We start from the raw sequence: 26,693 nt of genomic DNA, 5'->3' as shown, positions 1-26,693 counted from the left end.
CCCAGAACTTGAAGCCCAGGTTTGGTGGCTAGGTTTCAAACTAATAACAGCAGCAGCAGCAGCCAACAGTATCATTATTATTATCATTCTTGTTAGTAAAACATCTCCAATTTGGATAGTTACTAGGAAAATCTCTTACACGCATCAGGTATGAATCTTTCAACAGTTCTGTCCTGACGTAGGAAATTCCAGGACTTCCTGCTCCACGTTGAGGCTCAGAGACACTCCCTGACTTTCCCAAGGCCTTCTGAAAAGTGTGACGTGCTAGAGATCTGGGGGACCAGGGTGGGGTGAATGCAGAGATGCTAGGCAGCTCTAAGTGAACTGGGGAGTGTTGGAGCAGATGGAATTCATATCTGCTTTTTTTTGGAATGTCAGAAAGAAGTGATTCCACAGGAAATTTTTTTGATGCCCCTCAAGTGCATGGTATATTAGCTCCTTAAACGAGAGGAATCCCCATGGAGACACAGCCCAATCCCAGCCCCCTCTGAACCCCCGTCTGACATTCCACCTGCACTCTGAGGTCACATGTCACCCCTGCCCACTGTGATGACACATTACCAGAGTACAAACTATGTGTCTGGCTCCAGACCAAGGGCATGTCTTGCATATTCTTAGTTACTTCTCAGAATAGCCCTCTAATGCACATCATTACATCCCATTTTACACGTGAGGCAGCAAAGGCTCAAAGTCATGAAGTAACTTGTTCCAAATCGCACAGCTGCGAGTGGTAGGGTGGGACTGGGACCCAGAAGGTCAGCCCAGGGCTCTCCCCACATGCGCAGGGAAAGGCCACCGGGGAGACTCTGCTGTACCGTGAGTCTGAAGGGCTTCCAGCTCAGCTCCTTCTCAGCGTCAGAAAAGCCACAGCCCGTCTGCTAGAAAACGGGGGTGTTAATACCTGCCTGACCTCCCGACAGATTGTTGGGAGACCCTTGTGGAAAAGACGAAAACGGGGCACGTGGATCCTCAGCATCTTATAGAATGGTTCTGCGTAGCTGAAACTGTATTATCATTCTAATCGGGAGGGTGGGGCAGTGGCGTGGCAGGAGTGTAGGGCTAGGATCTGGTGTCTGGGGACTTTGAGAATGACCTTGGTTTCCTTGTGTATGAAATTGAGAAGATTGAAGGAGATCATTTTTTAATGGACCTTTTCAGTCTTTAAGTTTAGGCATTATGGTGCCAAGGATGGTGATGATAGCGATGATGATGGTGATGGTGATTGTGGGAGGGTGATGGTGGTGATGGTGATTGTGGGAGGGTGATGGTGGTGATGATGATGCTGGGAGGGTGATGGTGGTGATGATGATGCTGGGAGGGTGATGGTGATGATGGTGATGATATCGAGGATGGCGATGATGATGGTGGGGATGGTGAAGGTGAAGATGGTGAGGATGGTGAGGATGATGGTGATGGTGGGGATGGTGAGGACGGTGACGGTGATGGTGGGGATGGTGATGTCAGACATCTGAGGTCACCTGACCTCAGAATCTTTTCCTGCCACCACCGCTGCTGCCAATCCCTGTGTCAGCGGCACGAGGGGTGAGCTGGTGATGAGATGCAAAGAGGGATCTAGAGGCCAGAGAGAAGGGACTGTCTAAGATGTCAGAGGAGAGTGCATTGTAGTGCCTGGTACATAGTAAGCCAGAAACTCTGCACCCCTTGCCATCACCCCAACTCTCCATCTGTCCCAGAGAAGCGATGATTTTTATTGTTATCTCTGCCTTACAGAATAAGGAAAGTGAGGCCCAGGGAATTGGTCTTAAGTTGCTCAAGGCCACACAGTTGGTATGTGATAATATTGGGATTCCATCCAGGTTTGATGGAACCCAAAGTCCATGCCCCTGACCACACGACTCAGTCTGACCATTGAGGCAACTCAGGTTCAGAGAGTGTACATGGCCAAGCCAGGCCACACAGCTATTGCTACTAAGTGCTCCGTCTGAGGCTCAGATTTAGTCTTGGCTCCTGATCCTGTCCTTGTTCATGCTGCTGCATTTCTATCCTTTCAGGGCAAGAAACCCAACTTAATCAGAGTCAGGGGGCTCTGGGAGTGACCATAAGACTAGCCACACTCTTCATCCTTGGCCAGAGCACCGTGGACAGGATCTGTGCACATGGAGGAAAATGGGAAGGAGGAACAAGCAGAGCTTGCAGACCAGCTTATGGGCAGTCCTTCCCGAAGGAACTGTCCTAGGAATGAATCCTGTGTTCAGGAGCGCCTGCTACCTCTGAAGATGTTCTGGGAGCTGTGGGTGGTGTGAGAGGAGTGGAGACACCGCCCCAGGAGAGACGGGATGGAAGAGCAGAGGTGCTTGGGGGAAAGAGCCCTGAGGTCTTGGGGGGAGGTGTCTAGCCTGGGGGCTCTGGGATCTTGGGGGTCTGGGCTCCTCCAATCTGGATAACTACAGAGTGCTTAATCCATCTGGGTCCAGTGTCCCTGTCTGTAAATTCGGGGGAACTGAGCTGGAAAAAATAATGAATTCCTAGTAGAGAATGGCCCACAGGTATCTGAAAGTTATTTTTAACTGCTAGGGAGCCGGTGGTCTATCTTGCAGCGAGTTGATTTTCCTTCTTTCCTACTCAGGGCCAGGAGGGTCCACTTTCACATCTCTTTCTTTATGGTTTATACAATAGACCTGGCAAGAATCTGAGAACCACCCCACGGAGGAAGAACGGACAGTGATAATAAACATAGCGGAGCCAGAGATCTGAGTTGCCAGGAGAATTTATTTCTCAGGACACCATCCCTCTGCTCTCCCAAGGTGTCCCATGGCAACAGGCATTGGGAGGGGCTCATTCTTCCATCTTCTGGGGGAGAAAAAGAATCGTACACAGGAAATGAGTCAGGAAATGAGTCAAAGCAAAGGTGAGGCTGGGCCTCGTGTTCAAGTGGGGTAACTGGGGAGGCTGGAGTCTCAGGAAAACATTAAGACGTGGCTTTGTCTCCCTTTGTACATTGTAAAAGCAAACCAGTCGAGCCCCTGGAGATGGGGCGAATCCCCCCAAAAGCAGGGGCTCCTTGGGCACTGCCTTTTGCAACAGGGAGGGAGGGGCAGGGATAGTAGGGCATCTGGCTCCCGGCCCCTCACTGCTCCTGTGAGCCTGGAACCCCCGGGGACCTGGCTAAAGCAGTACCTCAGTGAAGGCACAGCCGGCAGCCAGGGAGGGACACTGACAAGCACCCTCTGAGCTCTGCGGCTGCTGCCTGGTCCTGAGTCTCAGGGTGTTTGGAGTGGGGAGTCTGCTCTCACCTGGGCTCCCACATCTCGGCTCTTGGCCCGCAGCTTGTTGACCTGGGATTCAGCGATGTCGGCGCGTTCCTCGGCCTCCTCCAGTTCATGCTGGACCCTCCGGCACCTGGACAGCTGTGTGTTGGCTTGCTCCTCCTGAAGGGAAGGCCGAAGGGGCAGGAGGCTGAGGAAGCCCCTCCCTCTGGCTCTGAGGCCCTGGGTCCCTGACGGCCTCTGTGGGAACGGGGGTGCCAGGAGAGCTTGGGCCCCAATTCCCTGAGGTCAGAGGAGGGAGAGCTGAGCTCTCCAGCAGTGAGGATGATGCCCGTAGCTCCTGACCATGTGCACCGCGCAGTCACCTGGAGGTCCGCTGCCCACAGGATAGGGCTTCCTGGGCTTCCCCAGTGGATCACATGATAAAGAATCTGCCTGCAATGCAGGAGACCCAGGCTCAATCCCTGGGTGGGGAAGATCCCCTGGAGGAGGGAATGGCAATCCACTCCAGTATTGTTGCCTGGAGCATCCCATGGACAGAGGAGTGGGCTACAGTCCATGGGGTTGCAAAGAGTCGGGCATGACTGAGTGATTAACATGTCACTTTTCCCCTAGGATGCTTGCCTGTTCCCCTGTGCCCCTCCTCTGTACCATCCCTACCCCTCAGAGCTCTTTAGACGAGACTAAGTCTCCCAAGGCACATAGAGGTGTCAAGAGACTCACGGTCCATGCCCCCTTGCCCTGTGCCCGCCCCTGCCCTGTGCCTGCTCCCAGTGCTGGCTTCCCATGGCCAGGCTGGGTCTGGCTGAGGACCATCCAAGGGTTTCTGATAAAAGTGGCCTGCTGGGCCCTGGCCAGCTCTGCTGCAGCGGTGCTAATCCTCCTCCCATTTAACCAGTCCAGACCGGCTTCCCAGAGGTCAGGACGGAAGCCCCAGCCTCTTGAGCAGAGAAGACAAAGGGCAGGGAGAGAAGCCTCATCTTCCATCATTTATCTGGAGCAGACGCCCCCAGATTTTGTCTCTCAGGGTGCAAGTCCTGTGAGATGCTCTGTTTACTAAAAAGAGATGCCATGTTCCATCAAGGGTGAGAAATGCTACAACTCAGAACACCTCTTCCACTATGAGGTCCATCCCGCGTCATCTGCAAAATCTGAGAAACCCTTGAAGTAAAGCAACCCTCCAACTTTGTGGAACCCAGAGTTTCCTAAAGGATTTCTCATCTATCAAAGAGAAAGACCCCACCCCTCTCCTCCCCGCCACCCCAGCTTCCTGCTATTAAAGTCCTTCAGACCTTGAGTCCCCAGAAGGTATTTGGGAAGTGCTCATTTCAGCCCAAACCATTTCCTCCCTGTTGGTTCCACTGTTTGCTCAAGGGTAGATCTGAAAGCATGAACTGGGGAGTGGGAGTTAGGGAGGCTGAGGAAGGATGGAGGTGGTGGGGGCCAGGGCCAGGGGTAGGATGGGATGACATGAATTAAGACCAGGTATTTGAGGTCAGCTCACAGGGGCAGGGAGTTCTGAGTGAGTCAGGGGCAGTGCTGTGAGTCAGGGTGGGTGGGATAAAGACTACCCTATGAGACTGGGATGGACCCCATACTCACAGCCTCCTCTGCCTGCCTCTTGTAAGCCTTCACTTTGGCCTGCAGCTTGTCCACCAAGTCTTGGAGCCTGAGGATATTCTTGCGGTCCTCCTCTGCCTGCAAACACAAGGTCCATGCCAGACCCATTCTCTGCTGCTTCTGCAGGTGGGATCCATAGGATGCCTGCTGGGGTTTCAGGAGAGTCACTGCCTACCTGGTAAGTCATCTCCTTGACCTTTCGCTCGTATCTGTGGGCGCCCTTCAGAGCCTCAGCCCCCCTCTTCTGCTCAGCATCCAGCTCGCTTTCTAACTCCCGTACCTGCACCCAGAAGAGAGCACAGGGGTCAGGCCACATCTCCCAGGCTTTTCTCACCACTTGTGTGCTGGTTGTTTTTAGGGTGAACTTAAGATCCTTCTGCTTTATTGACTAAGCCAAAGCCTTTGATTGTGTGGATCACAATAAACTGTGGAAAATTCTGAAAGAGATGGGAATACCAGACCACCTGATCTGCCTCTTGAGAAACCTATATGCAGGTCAGGAAGCAACAGTTAGAACTGGACATGGAACAACAGACTGGTTCCAAATAGGAAAAGGAGTACATCAAGGCTGTATATTGTCACCCTGCTTATTTAACTTATATGCAGAATATATCATGAGAAACGCTGGGCTGGAAGAAGCACAAGCTGGAATCAAGATTGCCGGGAGAAATATCAATAACCTCAGATATGCAGATGACACCACCATTATGGCAGAAAGTGAAGAGGAACTCAAAAGCCTCTTGCTGAAACTGAAAGAGGAGAGTAGAAAAGTTGGCTTAAAGCTCAACATTCAGAAAACTAAGATCATGGCATCTGGTCCCATCACTTCATGGGAAATAGATGGGGAAACAGTGGAAACAGTGGCTGACTTTATTTTTGGGGCTCCAAAAATCACTGCTGATGGTGATTGCAGCCATGAAATTAAAAGACGCTTATTTCTTGGAAGAAAAGTTATGACCAACCTATACAGCATATTAAAAAGCAGAGACATTACTTTGCCAACAAAGGTCCGTCTAGTCAAGGCTATGGTTTTTCCAGTAGTCATGTATGGATGTGAGAGTTGGACTGTGAAGAAAGCTGAGCGCTGAAGAATTGATGATTTTGAACTACGGTGTTAAAAAATGGCTACATTTAAAGTGTACAAGTGTGGTGACCACATCTTTGGGAGGCTGGCATCAAGAATGCGTTTGGGTCTTTCCTGTGGGAGAAGTGGTTTTCTTCTCTTCGCCACCTCTTCATCCTGTCTGCCTCTTTCATGTCCCTTCTCTCGGGGACAACAGAGACAGTTTCACATCCTTCTCCAAGGCCTCCTCCAAACTGCCAACAGGTAATGCAGCCCGGTTTAAAAAGCAAATAAAATGAACCATCCCAGGTCGAAAGGGAAAAGCAAAGGGTACAGGAAACGAAGGGAATCATCAGGAAAGAAACTGAAAACTACAAAATATGCTCCCAGATCAAGACAAAGCAATCCTGTTCTGCGTATGGATTGCAAGTTGCTGGAGAGTTAGCCTGGGGGAAGCGCCAATCGCCCTGCATTTTGGATGGAGTGAGAAAGACACCAGAATCGCAAGTTGTATTTTGACAGTAGGAAATCGACATTAGGAAAGCCAGGAAGGGAATGAGACCTGGGACTGGAAGCCAAAGTGGCAGATTTTACGTAGGATGGGCTGTTGTTTATAAAAGTGCTTATTGTTGTTTAGTCACCAAATCATGTCCAACTCTTTCGACCCCATGGACTGTAGCCCGCCAGGCTCCTCTGTCCATGGGATTCTCCAGGCAGGAATACTGGAGTGGGTTGCCATTTCCTTCTCCAGGGGATCTTCCCAACCCAGGGATCTAACCTGAGTGTCCTGCACTGGCAGGTGGATTCTTTACCACTGAGCAACCAGAGAAGCCCCTTATCAAAGTGCAGCTTGATGAATTACACCCAAATGTATGATCTTATGACTGCAAAGTATGTTTCCCCCATCCCAGTTAATATCGATCTGAATCTAAATAAAGATAGACCGTGAACATGTGGTATGTCGTTGCACTGCAGGTATTGAGGGATACCCTTTCTGAAGTGGGTCTGTATATGTCTTGGGGTGTAGGGCAGAGAGGAAGGAGGGGGAGGGACATCTGGCTCACAGGGAATTTCACATGTGGCCCTCAAACGGCACTTGCAATCGACTCAGTGCCCACTTCCCCACCACCTAAGTTTTGGGACTGTGGTTCTGCCAGAGGCAGCTGAACCTCTGTCACTCTGGGAATGAGAGTCCCCTCTGGCCCCCCTACCCGATTCTCCAGCTTCTGGATCTGCTTCTTCCCGCCCTTCAGGGCCAGCTGCTCAGCCTCGTCCAGGCGGTGCTGCAGGTCCTTCACCATCTGCTCCAGGTTCTTCTTCATCCGCTCCAGGTGGGCGCTGGTGTCCTGCTCCTTCTTCAGCTCCTCGGCCATCATGGCCGCCTGTGGTTCACAGGAAATGTCTGTGGGCCACCCACCCTCCTCCCCGGGCACATGGATGATGCTGCGAGGCTGGTCCTCCCTCCCTCAGCTCCCCTCCCACTCTGCCTCTGCTGAGCCTCCCGTCTCCATCTCTCCAGGAAGCCACCACTGACTGACTGCAGGGCTGAGGAGAGGAGACCCACTCGCCAGGCCCTGGCTTAGAAGCCCCTTTCTTATCTCCAGACAGTGTCTCTGAGAGGAAAGAATGGAGCTCACGTCTGTGATGGCTTTCTTGGCCTTCTCCTCCGCATTTTTGGACTCCTGGATAGAGTTCTCCACCTCTGCCTGGCATTGGGCTATGTCAGCTTCCAGTTTTTTCTTGGTATTTATCAGGCTCGTGTTCTACAAGAAAAATTAGATACCAGAGGTTCAGGCTGCGTATGGACACTTACAGTGATTGGAAGGGAGAGAGTTGGGTGGGGAAGGAAGTCTAATGTTGAGGACGTTCTGGTTCTTATTTTTCACATGAAAAATATTAAAAAAGACTCATTATTGATCAGACAGAAAGTCCCAAATCAGATTCAAGAATTGTAGGTAAAATAACGATAAACAATTAAGGTAGGTTTTCAAATATTTGAGGAAGGATAGATTATTTAATTAATGCTGTTGGAACAAGGAAATGGTTGATTTCACTATATGAAATGAAAAATAATTCTGATTATCCAAACATTATCCATAGGGTTGTAAATGTGATGACAAATGAGAAAGCATTTGCAATGTGCACTGCTAAAAAAATATCTCCTTCCTTAATATGTAAATAAGATAAACCATTAAGAAAAAAGGGCAAAAGTACAAATAGCTAAGACACACCAGACGAAATACAAATAACCAACAAATATGACAAAATGTTCTACCTCATTAGTAATCAAAGAAATATGAAATTTTAAAGTGAGGCATTTTCAAGCATAAATATTAGTGAAGATTAAAACAAATAATTGCTAAGCACTCTCACATATTTTCCCAATAGGAATAAAAATTGGGACAACTTTGTTAAAGAGCAATTTATAGCATATAAATGCTTTTACTGTTTTGACCATGAAATTGGGCTTCCAGGGGTTTATTTACTTCTAGGAATATTAAGGAAATAGTAATCATGGATGTACATGAAGAAGTTTGTCATAGCAATCTTCTAATCATAAAAACTTTTATTGGGAACAATCTAAAAATACCAAATCATAGAAGACTGATTATATAAAAGTGTCGTAATACACAACTAAAATGGACTACTTTTCTGCCATTAAAAAGACTGTATCAAGGAAAATTATTTTAAAATATAGAAATGTGCTTATGACATTGTTAAACGAAAAAAAAAATCACAAAAAGACTGATGACATTTACTAAAAAAATCATATTTATGTATAGAAACAAGAGTCTAGAATAAAAGATCCCCAAATGCTAACGATATGGTTGGTATTTTTCTGTGTTTTGGCTTGTATTCTCTAGTTTTTAAAGCAAGGAATTTTTTTTTTGGAATTCCCTGATGGTCCAATGATTAGGGCTTTGAGCTTGCACTGCAGGAGGCAAGGGTTTGATCCCTGGTTGGGGCTTCCCTGGTGGCTTAACTGGTAAAGAATCTGCCTGCCGTGTGTGAGACCTGGGTTCCATCCCTGGGTTGGTTTAAGATCCCCTGGAGAAGGGAACGGCTACCCACTCCAGTATTCTGGCCTGGAGAATTTCATGGACTGCATAGTCCACTGGGTGGCAAAGAGTTGGACACAACGGAGTGACTTTCACTTTCACTTTCTTGGGGAACTAAGAACCCACATGCCATGTGGGATGGCCAAAAATAAATAAATAAAACAAGGAATTCTGTAACTTTCTTAAAAAAATTATTTCAAAAGACGACCCTAATTATCTAAGTGTGTGTATGTGTTAGTTGCTCAGTCATGTCCGACTCTTTGTAATCCCATGAACTGTAGCCCACCAGGCTCATCTGTCCATTGATTTCTCCAGGCAAGAATACTGGAGTGGGTTGCCGTTCTTTTCTCCGGGGGATCTTCCTGACCGAGGGATTGAACCCAGGTCTCCCGCATTGCACGCAGATATTTTACTGTCTGAGCCACACGGAAGCCCTAATTATCTAAGCTTGCAGCTTAAATGTTACTGCATCTGTGAAGCCTTCTCCAGCCCCTTTATGCAATAATTCATCCTTCTTTATCTTTGGATAAAAGAAAGCTCAGCCATCTTCCATCTAGAGACAGTGGTATCCCAAGAACTAAGCCTAATGAAAGTTGGTCTTGACCACTAGCCTGGGAGGAGTGGTGGAAACTCCATTCCACAGAGCCTGGATCCCGCCTGACCCCCAGGGTGGACCCTGACTGCAGCAAGAACGGACTCACCTGGGAGTGAAGAAGCTGCATGCGGTCACTGGCATCCAGCAGCTCCTGCTCTGACAGCTTGCGGGTCCGCTCCGTCTGCTCCAAGGCCACCTTCATCTCCTCCAGCTCCTCCTGCAAGAGGCCGTTCCTGCGCTCCACCATGGCCAGCTGCTCCTTGAGATCCTCGTTGCTCCTCAGGGCATCATCCAGGTGCAGCTGGGAGTCCTTCATAGGGAAGCCAGGGGTGAGACGGGAGCCCAGGGCAGGATGAGGTCCCACCAGGTCCCCCGTGGGCCGCCCACTCACCTTGAGCTGGCCCTGGACTGAGCGCAGGTGTTTCTGGGTCTCAGCCATCTGGCGGTTGGAGTGGCCCAGCTGAATCTCCATCTCGTTGAGGTCTCTCTCCATCTTCTTCTTCAGCCTCAGAGCATCATTCCTGCTCCGGATCTCAGCATCCAGTATGCTCTGCATGGCCTCCGCCGCCCGCTGACTGCTTCTTTTCACCTGCTCGATTTCTTCATCCTTCTCAGTGAGCCTGCGGTCGAGTTCGGATTTCACCTGGTTCAGCTCTAGCTGGACACGCAAGATCTTGCTCTCTTCATGCTCCAAGGAACCCTGATAAAAGCAAAGGAGAGACTGGGAGTGCTGGGGCAGCCACCTTCTGGAACGAGGTTTTTCATCCCCATCCTGATAAAATGGATGCCATTACGCTCGTTTTACAAATGACTAGAACAATGCTCAAAGAGGTCAAACGGTTCGCTCCCAAGTTGTGACTAGTGCTGAAACTAGAGCTGAAACTTTGTTATAAACAAACAGCCTTATGTCTTGAGGACAGAGCATCTCTTTGAATTAGTAAAAATTTGATTACTGTGTCTTTGTTAAAAAAAAATAGTGACCATAAATCAGGAGCCTACCTCATCTCTAAAAAGACAGAGAAAGAGAAATTGCTCTCCTGTTATCCTGAGTCGTGGAAATTTCCCTAGAAACATCTCAACCATCTGTCCTGCACTGGCTACCGTGGATGATTAAATCAGGACATTGCACTCTTTGGGCCACATGGAATTCCCAGTGGCCAAATATGACTGTGCATAGCTCTTTGCTGAAGCTAAGGCATTTGGAGCTGGCTTTCAGGATGTTTGGTGATGGAGTTCTTGCTTTCTGAGATGTTGAGGACATAAAGACAGGTTTATTTATTCAATAGGGAAAATATTATATGATGGACTGGAGGACTTGGAGGAGATGAAGCAGCAGGACACAGCTGCCCTTCCCACCCCCACCGTGGGGTGCAGGCAGCTGAATGTTCTTTCCAGCAAAGCTCCAGTGCCGGAAGGGTGCCCAGGGAGATGGTCTAGTTCCCCTTCCGTGGTGCTCTGTGCTTCTCCATCACATCCCAGGCACTTACCTCCACCTCTTCTAGGGCAGCCTGGAGGTCTGACTTTTCTTGCTCCACCTGCTTCTTGGTCTTCTCCACTTCCTGAAGATTCTTGTTTGTTTCCGCAATCTGCATGGTTAAGTCGGAAATCTCTTCTGCAAAGGACAGGCTTGATTTAGGCTACTTCCACAGGTTCTGTTTGATCGCACAGGATCAAATTTTGGCAGGGAACTGAGGGACTGGCAATTCATTCATGACATTGATACAGGAAAGAACAAATACAGTGTAGCCTTTCGGGGGAGGTGTTGGTAAGACACAGGTGTGTGGCCTCACCTGGAGGGGCAGAGGGAGGAACAGCCGAACACTGTGACCCTGCATCTTCACACAGTCTACAAAATGGTCACGGAGAGGACCAGGGAGGAAATCATGGAGAGTGTGCATAGAATCACAGTCTCGGAAATAGAAGGGGCTCTCGAGGGCATTGGGTCTGGTCTAATTTTGTAGATCAGGAGTCTGAGACCCTAAGGGATTTAGTGTCAGACCCGAGGACACAAAGCCACATAGAGACAGAATTCATGGAAGATCTGTTCTCTAGCAGCGTAGGAGCTTGGCAGCCCAGGAGCCCTCTGCTCTTGAGAACATAGAGGCTTGGCTGCCACTATGCCTTCCATCGGTGGAGTTTGGGTCCTGGGGTCACGGAGTAGATGTGAGGATTTTGTGGGGCAGTGAGAAGGAGGCAGCCGTGGCTAAGTCGGGGAGAGGTGGCTGGAAGAGAAGGGGGGACTGTCGCACTCCTGTGAGTGGGGGGAGAGAGCTGGGGGCTGTCTTACCCCTGCGAGGGGCAGTGCTCACCTTGCAGATTTTTATTCTCCCGTCTCAGTGTCTCTAACTGATCCACCACCTCCTCGTAGGCGTTGCGCATCTTGAAGACTTCAGTACTATGAGATCTGGACTCTTTCTGAGCTGCTTCCAACTCAGCTTGACTCTCATCTAGTTTTTGTTTCCACTCTGAGATGACCTAGGAGGTGACAGAGGGACCCATCAAGAGCCGAGAAGGCCAGGAACTGAGTCATGTTAACAGTGAGTCATGTCAGCGATGCCAAAGTGGGACCCTCCCATCTTTAGAGACCAAAGAAACAGGGGATTCCCCAAACTCAGGGGTTCCAAACTCTGATATCTCTACAGACATCTGCTGTATTCTGAAAGATATGCTGTTCTCAAAGTAATCTGAATTAACTTTGATGGAAAATAAAATTCCTTTCAGAGGGACCATCACAAAATCAAGAGACAGTGCAAAGCCCCAAGTTCTCCACTCCAGACTTGATGCTCTGTGCACCTCCCGCTACCCCGAAGGTGTGTGCATTCACACATCTCTTGCATCGAGTGTTGGGGAAGGACCTTATCGAAGTTCCTCTGCTTCTTGTCCAGGCAGGCACAGGCGGTGTCGGCCCGCTCCAAATCCAGCATCAGATCATCCACCTCTCCCTGGAGCCTCTGCTTGGTTTTCTCCAAGGATGCACACTTGGAGCTCGCAGCCTCTGTGTTTTCCTCTGCTTCCTGGAGCCTCTGGGCCAGTTTTTTCCTAAGAGGATCAGACCTACTGTTGCTGGGAAAGGTGGACTCTTTCAGAAGTAACTGTCAGATAAGGAGGGAATGGAGCCATCTATAAAGGACTGGAATTTGATAAGACCAAGGGCCAGAGTTTGATGATTGGATAGGAGCTAAGTATCACCTGAAGAACCCCAAAATGTTTGGTGGCAAAGCAGTCACCTAGGTGGTGCCAAGGGGACCAGGTGGAATGAATGGACAGGACCCAGGGGGAAGGGCATGGAGACCCGGTCTGTGTGCTTAGGAAAACTTGAAGGCCTAGGGAGGAAGACAGGGCCTGTCACCTGTCTCTCCCTTGTGTCTTAAGGTCGTCTGTCCTAGTGTAACCTGGGAGCCCCTACTTGGCCTCCTCCAGCTCCTCCGTGCGCTGGATGGCGTCCGTCTCGTACTTGGTCCTCCACTGGGCCACCTCGCTGTTGGCCTTGGACAGCGCCCTCTGCAGCTCGGCCTTGCCCTCCTGCTCCTCCTCGTACTGCTCGCGCAGCAGGTCGCAGTCGTGGCGGGCGGACTGCAGGGCGTGGGCCAGGGCGCTCTTGGCCTGCGGAATCGCCGTGGTGGCAAATTGCAAAACCGTTTGGTCATTTTCCAGGGTAAGTAATTTTGTTTCATTCAGTGTTTCCCAACTTGAACCATTCGCTTGCTGCCTTCACAAACTTCGCTGGAGGAGCATAGCTCCTGTTTTACTTCACTTTTTAAAAAGTAGACTATTATATTTAAGTGGAAAACCATTAACACTTGCGGTAAACAGAAGGTAATCGAATAAATGCAATGGAGGTAAGACAGTGTTACCACCTTCTAGCTGAGTAATTTGCGGCTGTGACCCTGTCTCCTAGTCCTACGCTCTTGTGTTTTGGTAAGGAGGATGCACCAGTGTGAGAGAGATGGTATCCAAACTGAGGGGCTTCCCTCCTAGTTCAGGGGTAAAGAACCCGCCTGCCAATGCAGGAGACTTGGGTTTGGTCCCTGAGTCGGGAAGATCCCCTGGAAGAGGAAATGGCAACCCCCTCCAGTATTCTTGCCCGGGAAATCCCGTGGACTACTAACCAGCCTGGCGGGCTCACATGGGGTCACAGAGTAGTCAGACACGACTCAGTGACTAAACAACAACATCCGAATTGAGACCTTTTTCTTATTTAATCAGAATAATTGGAGGAGAATCAGAAAGGGATTGATCTTCTCACTACTTAATTCAGTGTTTCGGAATACTGTGACCATGAAAACCCCAAAAGTGTATTCTGGTGTCATCAGCGGGCTGTGTCCCCACCCGGGAATTCTGACATGAGCTGTGCGGTTTCCACGGCCCTGCCACCACTTCCCAAGCAGAAGGGGGACATGTCGGAGGCCTCCATCACTCACTTCTACCTGGTCGGGAGGAAACTGGTGCTCTCATCATAATGGTCACAGCACACTTTCTGGTTGGCCCAGTGCAGTAACTCATATATTTGCATACTTTCAAAGGCACAAATTGGAGAAGGAAATGGCAACCACTCCAGTATTCTTGCCAGGAGAACCCCATGGACAGTGGAGCCCGATGGATTACAGTCCATGGGGTCTCAGAGAGTAGGACACGATTTAGCAGCTGAACAACAACAACAAAGACACAAATAAACAACAAACTTTTCCCAGAAAGGAAAGCTTAGCTCCTTCTGTATCCTGGCCAAAGGACAGCCCTGCTCCTGGAAGGGGCCTTCTCAGGCTCTGATTCTCTCCACTCCCTCTGTCCCACAAGTCCCCCAGGAACCCCAACCATATACTAGAAAGATGGGAGACAAATACAGCACTTTTCTTGTTTTTTAGGAGAGGCAGATGGAGTTTGCTGGAATTCCAGAAAAGTGCCCTGTAAGTTTTAGCTGGCACATGGCAACCCCAGAACTATATATATGCAGTTTTGGGCACTCTTGGTTTTGTGTTTTAGTTCTCAAACACACATCGACAACATTTACTAAGCGCCCACTGTGTGCACTGTTCTGCTGTGTGCTGTAACTACTGTTAACTACTACAGTGGGGAAAAATCATTCTTGCCCTCTAGGAGTTGACAGATTAGTTGGGGGATGTGAATTATAAATATATTGATATTGACGTCAAGAACATGATGATGGTGTTTGCATTTATGCAAATGTCTCAAGAGCGCCCCCAAACCAACCAGCCTTTTGGAGGAGGGGGTTCTTAAATGTTGGTGTTGTAGCTGGTGATACATAAACAGTGATGGAGGAGAGAGAGGAGGGCATTTCAAGGGGGTGGAATGATTGCTCGGCAGAGTGGGAAGATGCACAGAGGCAGAGATGGCCCAGCTAGTACAGTGGTGGGGGAGGGGAGTTTATCAGCCCCTCCACTGGGGAACAGAGGGGCTCCGAGGATGGAGCACCCTGGTAGAATTTTCTAGCTCTGAAGAAGGAGATCCAATGCCAAGGTTCTGGAACCTCCAAGAACATTTCCTGTCCTACTGCAAGGAAGAGAGGAGCAGCATCAGACTTCATGACACAGCACTGCCCTCAACCAGCTCCATGGCTTCTCAGGTCCTACCTGACTCTACCTTTCTAGACGGAGGCATCCATCCTTACCTTGGTTTCTTCCTCAAGCTGCCTCTTGAGATCCTCCAGCTGCTGGGTGAGGACCTGCTTGCCTTTGGTTAGCTGTGAGATCAGAGCGGCCTTCTCTTCCACTTGGTGGCTTAGCTCCCCTGGCAAACAGATGTGGGCCCACGTCAGGGTTTGGACCACCCTCTTCTGTGGTGCGGTGGGACCCTGGGGCCCTGCCCATCCTCACCATTTTGGGTCTGCAGCCTTGCCTTCTGCATATTCAGGTCATGGATTAACTGTGTCTGTTGGTCATCTTTGGCCTTGATCTCATTAAACTGGTCTTCCACAGTCCGGCACATCCTTTCCACATTACTCTTGAAAAAAAAAAAAAAGCCAACATGAATGGGAAAAATGGATCCTGGGTTCCCAGTATCAAATCATTTGATAGTTTAGCTTCAAAGTGGGGTTGCCACTTTGAAGAATCTGCCTTGCAGTGGAGGGGATTCGGGTTTGATCCCTGGTCCAGGAACTAAGCTCTTACATGCTGTGGAGGAATTAAACCCTTGTGCTGCAACTAGAGAGTCTGAGCATCACAACAAAAGACTTTGTGTGTCACAGCTAAGACTTGACACAGCCAAATAAATAATAAGCAAATAAAAAAATGGACTTCCCAGGTGGCACTCATAGTAAAGAACCCACCTACAGGAGACGTAAGAGACCTGGGTTCGATGCCTGGGTTGGGAAGATCCCCTGGAGGAGGACATGGCAACCCACTCCAGTATTATTGCCTGGAGAATCCCATGGACAGAGGAGCCTGGCAGACTATAGTCCATAGGGTCACAAGAGTCAGATGCAACTTAAGTGACTTGGCAGGCATGGACACACAAATAAATAAATAAGAAAATGGGAGATGGATTGGAAGCATTTGGGACAGACTGGATGAATGATGAGATCTTGAGTTGTAGCAGATCTTTGGATCAGGGCTCTGGTGACCTGAATGAATTTGGGGAGCCAGGAGCAGATGGAAGTGGAGAGAGTGTTACCGTTCAGAACATGCAGTGAGTTGCAGGCATGGAACTGTACCTGCTCACCCAGCAGGTGGATGCTGCCTCGCCTTTGCAGAGAGCAAAAGCATCAGATACCTTTGACTTGGAGACGGTCTCGATGTTACTGGCCATGTCATCGATCTCCATCTTCAGCTCACTCTTCTCCTTCTCCAGCTTCTGCTTGACCCTCTGCAGGTTGTCGATCTGCTCCCCCAGCTCGGCCACACTGTCCGCGTGCTTCTTCCTCAGTGTGGTCATCGTGGCCTCGTGCTGCAGAGTGGCCTCCTCCAGGTCCCGGCGCAGTTTCTGGAACTCAGCCTCCCGCTTCTTGTTCATCTCGATCTGGACTGAAGTGGCCCCGCTGGCTTCTTCCAGCCGCTCGCTGATCTCCTCCAGTTCCCGGGAGAGGTCCGCGCGCTGCTTCTCAATCTTGCCTCTGAGTGTGTGTTCTGCTTCCACCTCCTCCTCCAGTTCTTCAGTGCGGGCCTGGAAGGGTCACTGGGTCAGGAAGGTCATGGGGGGTTGGGCAACAGCCCTACTTTGGGGAGGACATGGTGGGGAGGATAGTCAAGAATACATTATAACATTAAATCCTTGGAAGAAAACTTGGCCACAATCTAAGTGCCCATCAATAGGGGAATGGTCAGATCAGCCCATGGTCCAGGAGACCACAAAGTAGTAAGATGTCCACTCATGTCTACCATGGACAGCTACACGAAGAGAGCAACTCGTGTAATGATAGTCTCTATATAATATTCTAAGTGTATATATTTTTTGTATGTATATATATATTTGGCCATGCTGCATGGCTTGGATAATCTTAGTTCCCTGACCAGGCATCAAACATGGGCCCATAGCAGTAGAAGCACTGACTTCTAACCACTGGACTGCTAGGGAAGTCCCCATATACGTATATATTATGTAGAGGTTTATATATATACATATTTATTTAATATTCTTGTTCCTTTTAGGAAGATCCCCTGGAGGAGGGCATGGCAATCCATTGCAGATCCATTCCAGTATTCTTCCTGGAGAATCCCATGGATATAGGAACCTGGCAGGCTACAGTCTATGCAGTTGCAAAGAGTCGACATGACGGAAGTGACTTAGCATGCTTGCACGCATCTCCTATATATTTTTCTTTGTGTCTGTGTACATAGATCCATGTGTACAAAAGATCCAGAGGATGCAGTGGATGTCCGAGAAGGTGGAAGGACCCTGGACTTAGGAGCGGTGCTTAGAGCACCCTTATCAATAATATTTAGTCTATGGATAATTTTAATTATCTTCAAGAAAATCTATTTATATGCAACTTAAACAATTTGAATATTAACTTCAAAAAAATGGAAGGAGATTCTCTCCAGCTCCAACAGGACTAAGACAAAAAAGCAGCAAAAGAAACCTGGGGATGAGACTTCCTTGGGGGTCCAATGGTTAAGAATGTGCCTTGCAATGCAGAGGATTCAGGTTCAATCCCTGGTCCAGGAACTAAGGGGAACTAAGCCCACAGGATGCAACACAAGATGTCATTTGCTGCACCTAATACCCAGTGCGGCCAAATATATAAATACTTTAAAAAGAGAAACCTAGGGGAAAGAGCAAGGAGGGGTCCCTGATACAGGGATTTCCAGTCGGTGGGGAAGGTGTCCACATGTTACCTGCAGTTCTTTAATCTTCTTTTGTAACTGCAGACTGTGAACTTTTTCGTCTTCAATTTTGGTCTGTAACTGACTGATTTCAAAATCCTTCCTGCAAACAGATACGTATATATATTTAAAATACCCGAATGATGAGCCCTTCACAGGCAGAAGTTAGCTTTCGGGCTCAAACACAGAGGTGAACATGAAAGAGCTACTTCTGCAGCTTCTCCTCCATTTGCTGCTTGTCGTTTTCCAGGTCCATGATCGACTCCTGGCACAGCTTCAGGTCTCCTTCCAGCTTCCTCTTTGCTCGCTCCAGGTCAGCCCGCAGTTTCTTCTCCTGCTCTAAGCAGCCCTCCAGCTGGGAAGACATGGTGGGGGAGGGTTGAGATATGCTGGGAGCTGAGCTTGCCTCTTAGCCAAAGGCAGTGTCCCTGGGATCCTGCAGCTGTGAGCTCTCACCTCTGCCCTGGGAGGGAGCATGGCCCCTGCCTCCTCCCTCTTCTGTCCTCTGGCAAATGCTGGGTCCACCCCGAGGCCTCCCAGTGCCTCTTTCAGCTGATGCCCATTTGGCCTACCCATGCCCCATGATGGAAACATGGTGCTGGGGGATGCACACTCTTACCCAGACAGAACAAACGGGGCACCTGTGGGAGGGCACTGCCCCAGCTGTGCCTGGGACGGTCTAGATTATATACTGTCAATCTTCTCCCCTACCTGCACCAGGCAGCTGTGGGGAGATTTAGGCAAAAATGTGTGTGTGTGGGGGGGGAGTGGTGAGGGAAAGGAGTTGTTGGGGAGGACACCTGCTCTGGCTTCAGGACAATTGTAGCAATCTGGAAACATTCTAGCCATGATTGGCAGTGAAACCTTAAAGCTTCAAACCTGGCTCTTATATCAAGAACAAAAGTGTAACGTGATGTGGGGGTAGGGAGGGGGTTGATGGTAATTTTTCAGACCACCAATGGAACTCATTTTTAACAAAGTTAGAACAGGATTGAAGCTGTTGGAACCCGAGGACCTACAAGTGGATGCTAATAATGATGATGATAGTGATGCTGCTGCTGATGGTGATGATGCTGGTGATGATGCTGGTGATGATGGTGGTACTGATGGGGATAGTAGTGGTGATGATGATGGTGATGATGGTGATGGTGATGGTGGTGATGCTGATGGTGATGCTGATAGTGATGGTGATGGGATAATAGTGCTGATGACGATGGTGATGACGATGGTGATGATGGTGGTGATGGTGATGGTGGTACTGATGACGATGGTGATGATGGTAGCGATGATGATGATGATGGTAATGGTGGTAGTGATGATGCTGGTGATGCTGAGGGTGATGATGGTGGTGATGGTGATGATGGTGGTGATGATGCTGATGGTGGTGATGACAGTGATGCTGATGGTGATGGGATAACATTGGTGATGATGATGGTGATGACGATGGTGATGATGGTGGTGACAGTGATGATTGTGGTGATGGTGGCGATGATGATGGTGATGGTGGTAGTGATGATGCTGGTGATGCTGAGGGTGATGATGGTGGTGATGGTGCTGGTGGTGATGACAGTGATGCTGATGGTGATGGGATAATAGTGCTGATGACGACGCTGATGACGATGGTGACGATGGTGGTGATGGTGATGGTGGTGATGGTGGTACTGATGACGGTGGCGATGATGATGATGATGGTGATGATGCTGATGGTGGTGATGACAGTGATGCTGATGGTGATGGGATAATAGTGTTGATGACGATGGTGATGACGATGGTGATGATGGTGGTGACAGTGATGATTGTGGTGATGGTGGCGATGATGATGGTGATGGTGGTAGTGATGATGCTGGTGATGCTGAGGGTGATGATGGTGGTGATGGTGCTGGTGCTGGTGATGCTGAGGGTGATGATGCTGGTGCTGGTGATGCTGAGGGTGAGGATGATAGTGATGACGATGGTGGCGGTGATATTAGCAGCTGACATTTTACTGAACACGCTCTGTGTGCTAAGCTTTCCATGAAAACTCTTGGAGGTAAAGCTAATTGAATCCCCATTTCACAAGGTGGGAACTGAGGCATCACAAGTTTAAGTGGCTCGCTCAGCATTCCACATTTATTTGGAAGGGGCTGAGATCTGAACTCAGAGATTCTGACCCCAGAATCAGAACCCTCAGCCCCTGTATCCCGTGTAGACCTCATCTTGTCTTTGTTTCTGCGAGTCGTCAATGTTAGGGCATAGTAATGAAATCTCCTCACATCATCTGTTTGCTGCTCCAGCTTGGCATTTATTTTGATCAGACCATTGACTTTGTCTTCTTCAACCTGAAGATCATCCAGTGTTTGCTGGTGGGCTTCCTGCAGAGATTTCTTCTCTCTGGTCAGTTTGGAAATGTTGTCTTCAAGCGCTGTCATTTCTTCTGAAAGATTCTTTACCTAAGGGAGTATATCACCAGTTGAAACCAGTTCAAGCAATTAAACCAGAAGCTTCCAGCAAAGGCTATAGATTTTTTTTCTTTGACTTTCTCTTTTTTGGTTACTGCTTCTTTGCCTCTCCAGCAGGTGCCCTTGTGTTGGCTGCATCATCCTGAAATTGGCAGCCTCTGGTGTTTTTCAGTCCTCACCGGCCTATCACAGGGCCCTTTAGGATAATTTTTTTTTTTAAAGAGGACATCATATGGTACACAGAAGGACATTATCCATGCAAACATGCTGCCTCCAAAAAACAACACATCAACCTATACTCATCAGATTATATCCATGGGAATTTGTTTATTAGCTGGCCAGGGCTTAGAATGAGGCAGGAAGGGGAAGAGGAATAGGCAGGAGGTGCTACGCAAGAAAATCCAGAATGGGGAGTCCCCTGTGTCAGGAAGCAGGGCCAGGGCACCAACCACGGAGCTTTAAAGCATTAAACTGAGCTTTTCCCACGTGCAGCGCTCTTCCAGACCAGACGTTGTTAATTCCTGACCTGTGGGCCAAATCCGGCCACATAATAGTGTACAACTTTTAAATAAGTTGTAAACATTGGGGGGAAAAAATGAGATTTCACCTAAAATCTGGATGTCTGATTCGTCAAGGAAAACCAGAAGCTCTGGCCATGCAGCGTTCACATCCCCACCTGGCAACAATTGGCTGGCACTGGGTCCTGGCTGCCACCTGGGGGCAGGGCCAGTGTTCTCCAGGTTGCCACAGTCCCTACCCCTCCCTGTCACCTCCCTACTGACACCCAGTTGTCCATTCGACACTGCCTTGAGCCATCTCTACCTCCCTGGCAACAAAGATGATGTGAATCATGGACTGTATTTTCCATGTATTTTTGTGAAGTGTTATTTTGTGTGCGTGTAATTTTAGTCTTCATAAACAGTTTCATGCCATATGTTTCATTTTCTCCCTCTGTCCCCACACTCAGCACGAGGTCTTTTACATCCATCTCATTGTCCCAATGGCTGTGTGTACACCCTGTTGTGTCTCCTCCACATCTCACCTCTCCATCCACCCAGGTGGACCCTGATCCTGCCTCCAGCATCCATCCCCCCACCGCAAGAAATGCTGCCATGAGCCTCCTCATACATGTCCCCTTATGGACCTGGCAGAAGAACTCCTTGGTCTGTATACCCAGAAGCAGAATCACTGGGTTGAAGGATACATGGATTCTTAACTCAGCTAAGAATTTCCAGATGGCTTTCCCGTAGGCTGCATTAGTCTACATTTTACCAGTAATGCATGAGGGTCCCTGAACCTCTAACCTCCCTGCCAGTCCTTGGTGTGGTCCAGTTTTCTGCCTCCTTCACCACCTGCCTCCCCGATCATCTGCCTGGCTCTATGGGCACATTCCTTGGCTTCCCTGTGCCAAGTGCTTCTCCTGAAGGATCTCTTGCTTTGTGGAGGAAGGGTTGGGGCTAGAAGCTTGTGGTGTGACCAGGCAGGTAGCAGGAGCGAGGGAAGAGCCCACAGGTTTAAGAACAGGGTGGAGGTGGATTCATTCCCCTCCCACTTCCGGGCAATTCCTTCCCCACCTGTCTCCTCCTGGGAGGAGGGGTGGGGATGCCCACCTTGTTCTCCGTGGCATGCTTCTCTTTCTCCACTTTGGTCAGGGTCAGCTCCAGGTCGTCAATGTCTCTTTTGAGGGAGGAGCATTTGTCTTCCAGGTTCCTCTTCTTGGCAACCAGTTCAGAATTCATCTCCTCCTCCTCTTCCAGCCTCTCGTTCAGCTCCTTCACCTTGGCCTCCAGCTGAATCTTGCTTTTGATGAGTCCCTCACACTGCTCCTCAGCATCCATCAGGTTTTCTGTTTCCTTAAAAAAAAAACCAAACAGATCATTGTTTTTTCTAATTTATTTTTTGAAGGATAGTTGATTTACAGTGTTGTGTTAGTCTCTGCTGTGCAGCCAAGTGATTCATTTACACACAGATTCACGTTCTTTTTCATATTCTTTTCCATTATAGTTTATCACAGGATGTTAAATACAGTTCCTTGTGCTATACAGCAGGATCGTGTTATTTACAGACTATTGTCTTTTAATCAGCCTTTTGACCAACCCCAGAGGGAAGGGCTTTACCCTCCAAAAGCGCATTATCTGGACCCAAGTCAAGGAATGGATCATCGCCACAAACACACATACACACACACATATGTGCACATGTGTGCACACATGCATGCACATACTCATGTATGTCATCCAAATACTTTTTTTTTAGCCACTAATGGTGTCATCTACTTAATAGAAATTCTCAAGCAAAGGCGCACGTAGCATTCATGAAGCCTCTGCAAATTTGTCACATTTGGACGCCTGGCCATCTCCCTCTTCCTCCTACACGAGTTGAAGATCAACGCATCCACTCTGTGCTTTCACACGCTAACTAATATTCCACAAACTTGACCACCTTTTGAAACTCTCCACAGCTAGTGCTTCTTACAATTCCTGAGGCCTGCTTCCTTAAGCCACAGAACAGAAAACCCCAAATAGACAGAAACAAGTGATTAAATATGTACATTCCCCAGAAGGCTCTGCAATGAGTCTCTTGGAGTGGCCACGATTAGCTGATTATGTTATGTTAAATGTAAACACATTATATCCTCTCTTACTTACTTCTCAGTGTTGTGAGAACTGGACACGCATTTCAAGGTAATGGATGAAAAGAGTCCGGCAAGAATAGCCTTCTGTGTTTACTGAACATGTCCTGTGTTACATGCATGAACTCATCTGAGCCTCCCAGCTACCCTAAGAGGTGAGGGGCTATTGCTGTGCCCATTTCACAGTTGAGAAAACTAAGGGACAAAGAAGATAAGTCACCTGCCTGAGGTCACACAGCTGCCAAGTGGAGGATCTGGGATGTAAACCCAGATATCTGGTTCCAAAACTCATTCTTGTGCTCACTGTGCTTGGGAAGGTGAAAGGGGAGGAGGAGGTGCTGTGCACTTAAGCAAAAGGTAAATGTATTGGGAGTTTATTAAAAAGAGCAAACACTAAATGTCTTGGCTCTCTGAAATGAGACCATTACGCTGCCAGAGTGTTATGTACTAGATATACAGCTTCATTTTCCCTATATCTTTGAAAATATGCATATCTTTAATTTTTAAAAATGTTTTTATCTTTAAATTTTTTGGCTGAACCACTCAGCCTACAAGATCTTAGTTCCCTGACCAGGAATTGAACCTAGGCCATGGCAGTGAAAACCTGGAATCCTAACCACTAGGCCACCAGGAAACTCCAAGTGATTTAGTTACATGATTTTTAAAAAGACTTGGTATATCACTGACAGATTTTTTATTAGGACAGACACATCGCCCTCATCCCACAGCAAAATACATCTGACTCTGCTGTAGAAGACAGGGAGAAATAAAGTGAGCAGAAATTCACTTTGCAAATGTATTTTGCAGTGTATTGAGTCCACAAGCTTGGGCTGGCCTCCTTTTACTAGCGGGGTAGTGATGTAATACCCCACAAGCCCACTGGGTGGCACCACTATTGCTTGAATAAACTGATGGGTCCTCCTGGCCTCAGGGGGATACTTACAGTCTGGACCTGCAACTGGAGGTCGTTCTTTTCCTGCAGCAGGGACACCATTTTCTCCTCCAGCTCCTTTCGGCGAGCCTCAGATCTGGCCAGTTCTTCCTTGGCTCTCTCAAAGTCTTCCTTCATGGTGGCTATCTCCTTCTCGGCCTCCGCGCTCTTCAGCAGGGGCTTTATCTTGAAGAACAGGTTCATCCAGGGCCAGTGCTTGACGTTCATAAAAGATCGGATGTTGTACTGGATGCAGAAGATGGAGTCCCTGTGTATTGTTAGGACTGGGGTTAATGGACCACAGCAAGGTGCAGTCTCCACCCCCCTGCCCCTGTGGGGCCCAAGACCTTCACCCTCATGGGTCAGGTGGGAAGAGGTGCAGCTTGGCTGCACCCATCCCATGAGCTCCAGAGTCTGTTCTGGAAACGAAGAGGAGAGGAAACAGCATGTGCAAATTTAGGAGGTGAGAGAGGTGCCATCCACGTGGCTTCCACCTCCACCACCCTACTGAAAATGCTCACCCTAAGGTTGTCAGTCTGAGCAAACTCCGGGAGGTAGTGAAGGACAGGGAATACAGGGAATCAGGGGGAAGGGGTCGCAGGGAATCCCCGCACAGGACTGGCCCACAGTGCTGCTGTTCCTCCTGTTGAATTACTGAAGGACGAAGGCCCTCCAAGCTTCATTCAATCCTTTCCGTCCTGTTTGCTAATTCAGGTCCTGTCATCTTCTATTTGGACTTCTGCTACAGCCTGGCCTTCCCCTTCTTGTGCCTTCAGGCCTGCTCTTCTTGCGGCTGCCAGTGACCTGAGTATGTGTGCTTTTTTTTTATGGCCACGCCGTGTGGCAAGCGGGATCTTACTTCCTGGAACAGGGATCAAACCTGTGCCTCCTGCAGTGGAAGCGTGGAGTCTTAACCACTGGCTTGCCAGGAAAGTCCCCCAGGTGACCTGTCTGAGCTATTGAAACAAATCCGATCCTCTCACTCATCTTCATGGCTCCCCATCAAGTGGAAGATTTAACCTGGGCTCTTCAAGGTGGCAGGTGGGGACCTCCACTGCCAGCCTCTCCTCGCTTCAGTCAAGTGTCCTGCTTTTGCTCCCCCCAACCCACAGGCCACCCTTCCTCCAGCCATGCAAAACCTCCTTTGGAAAGCTCTTTGTTTTTTGCTGCCCTTTCATGCCAACCCCAGCCCCCAATCCGTCCACAAAACTAGCCGAGCAGGTGTCTGCTTCCCACTCCTCTGTGGGCTCCTGGAGGCCAGGGATCATTTCTGCTTCCCCAGTGTCAAGCAGAGGCCCCAGAACAGAACCGTGGCTCAGTAAATGTGGGACAAATTAGTGAACATCTTAAGATTAAAGCACGAAGCGATGGTCAGCTCCCGGGAGGAGGGCAGGGAGGCGAGAGCTTGCATCACCTTCTCTCCATCATCTTCTTGAACTCTACCCGCATCAGGTAGCCCCGGCATAAAGCCTGCGTGCGTGTCATCAGGGTCACCAGCTTCTCGTCCCTCATCTCCTCCAAGAGGCCCAGGAGCCCAGCTTTGAAGAATACCTGTGTGAAAGGAGAGATGGGCCCTGCTTCATCCTTAGCCTGTGTGCTCAAGGGGGGCTATCTCTGTCTAGCCCCAGCCCTCGCCTTCAGAGCCCTGGCTTGGGACCAGCAGGCATCTGGCTCCCAGGACTCTGTTTTTGGAGGCTGTGTTCTCTGCAGGAGCCTCTCTGTGTCCTGTTCCGAGGTATGTTCCAGGCCCCGCTGGCCCAAGCAGACAGATTCTGATGGAGTTCATGTGCAGGAAGCAAGGATGGGGCAGAAATGTAATCACAGATGCAGACCAGGAGGGACTCACAGACGCCTCTGCCTCCCCATCCTCATCTTCCAATCTCTCCGCCCAGCTGAGGAGGTGGGTCCCACCCTCGGGGTCCCTCCCTGCACTGCCCACACCTGCAGGGCTTCCTCTGCCCCTGTGATGTTCCCGGGAAGCAGGGCACCCGTGGGGGCTGCAGGCTTTTCCCTAATGGGGTTGATGGTCCCCTGGCCCCTTTCAGAACACGGAGCTTTGGAGTCAGGCCAGGATTTGCAGCTGCCCTTTGTCACCCACTCTCCATGCGACCTCGAACAAGTCTCTTGTCCTCTGGGAGCCTCCCAGTAACCTCATGAGGTAAGTACCACCCTTATCACCATCAGGTGATCTGAAAGATTCGGTAAAATGTGTATAGAAGGCATGTCACAGGTCTCAATGTACATGTGCTCAATAACGGTGATCATTTTTATTGGTTATAATTCTTCTCAGGACCTCATGGTCCCTGGAATTCTGTGTTCTCTGATCTCTTGGGCTCCCTCTCCCCTTGGGCACTCATTCTCTGCTGCTGTTGATTTCTTCTATGGCTGCTGGGGCTGGAGCTGGGGCTTCCAATTAAGCCTTTAGACACTTAAAATCAGCATAGAGAGAGCTTCCTATTCCTGAACAGAGTTCTTTTGGCCTGGGCTTCTGGGCAAGGGACGGTCAGGCTTTTTGGAATGGGAAAGAGTCACCTTTCCTCCCATCAGCTCACAAGCAGCCCAGTTCAGTTCAGTTGCTCAGTTGTGTCCAATTATTTAAGATTACATGGACTGCAGCACACCAGGCCTTCCTGTCCGTCACCAACTCCTGGAGCCTGCTCAAACTCATGTCCATCGAGTCGGTGATGCCGTCCAACCATCTCATCCTCTGTCATCCCCTTCTGCTCCTGCCTTCAATCTTTCCCAGCATCAGGGTCTCTTCCAATGAGTTAGTTCTTCACATCAAGTGCCAAAGTATTGGATGCTTCAGCTTCAGCATCAGTCCTTCCAATGAATATTTAGGACTGGTTTCC

At 49.2% G+C, this 26,693-nt stretch overlaps 1 protein-coding gene across 1 annotated transcript in view; it reads right to left on the bottom strand.

Moving 5' to 3' along the window:
- Positions 1 to 2,712: 2,712 nt before the first annotated feature.
- Positions 2,713 to 26,693, bottom strand: part of LOC147352032 (myosin-13) — a 47,980-nt gene continuing 23,999 nt past the window's right edge. The window contains exons 19-39 of the mRNA XM_086361026.1: positions 25,256 to 25,392; positions 23,854 to 24,109; positions 21,889 to 22,131; positions 20,093 to 20,269; positions 18,050 to 18,195; positions 17,853 to 17,943; positions 16,291 to 16,680; positions 15,396 to 15,522; positions 15,191 to 15,309; positions 12,971 to 13,167; positions 12,420 to 12,603; positions 11,874 to 12,039; positions 11,052 to 11,176; positions 9,956 to 10,264; positions 9,671 to 9,874; positions 7,548 to 7,673; positions 7,122 to 7,292; positions 5,023 to 5,127; positions 4,830 to 4,925; positions 3,255 to 3,389; positions 2,713 to 2,811 (exon numbers count right to left, since the gene is read on the bottom strand). Coding sequence (XP_086217152.1) covers positions 2,797 to 2,811; positions 3,255 to 3,389; positions 4,830 to 4,925; positions 5,023 to 5,127; positions 7,122 to 7,292; positions 7,548 to 7,673; positions 9,671 to 9,874; positions 9,956 to 10,264; positions 11,052 to 11,176; positions 11,874 to 12,039; positions 12,420 to 12,603; positions 12,971 to 13,167; positions 15,191 to 15,309; positions 15,396 to 15,522; positions 16,291 to 16,680; positions 17,853 to 17,943; positions 18,050 to 18,195; positions 20,093 to 20,269; positions 21,889 to 22,131; positions 23,854 to 24,109; positions 25,256 to 25,392 — 3,519 coding nt within the window. The 3' untranslated portion in view covers positions 2,713 to 2,796. The remainder of the gene's footprint in view (positions 2,812 to 3,254; positions 3,390 to 4,829; positions 4,926 to 5,022; positions 5,128 to 7,121; positions 7,293 to 7,547; positions 7,674 to 9,670; positions 9,875 to 9,955; positions 10,265 to 11,051; positions 11,177 to 11,873; positions 12,040 to 12,419; positions 12,604 to 12,970; positions 13,168 to 15,190; positions 15,310 to 15,395; positions 15,523 to 16,290; positions 16,681 to 17,852; positions 17,944 to 18,049; positions 18,196 to 20,092; positions 20,270 to 21,888; positions 22,132 to 23,853; positions 24,110 to 25,255; positions 25,393 to 26,693) is intronic.

The sequence above is a fragment of the Bos grunniens genome, chromosome 19 (genome assembly GCF_055505025.1).
Source record: "Bos grunniens cultivar Pamir isolate PY7600 chromosome 19, Bosgru_T2T1.0, whole genome shotgun sequence".
Classification (NCBI taxonomy): Eukaryota; Metazoa; Chordata; class Mammalia; order Artiodactyla; family Bovidae; genus Bos; species Bos grunniens.
The sequence above is the reverse complement of the archived record's forward strand: the minus strand, read 5'-3'. Positions and strand labels throughout refer to the sequence as shown.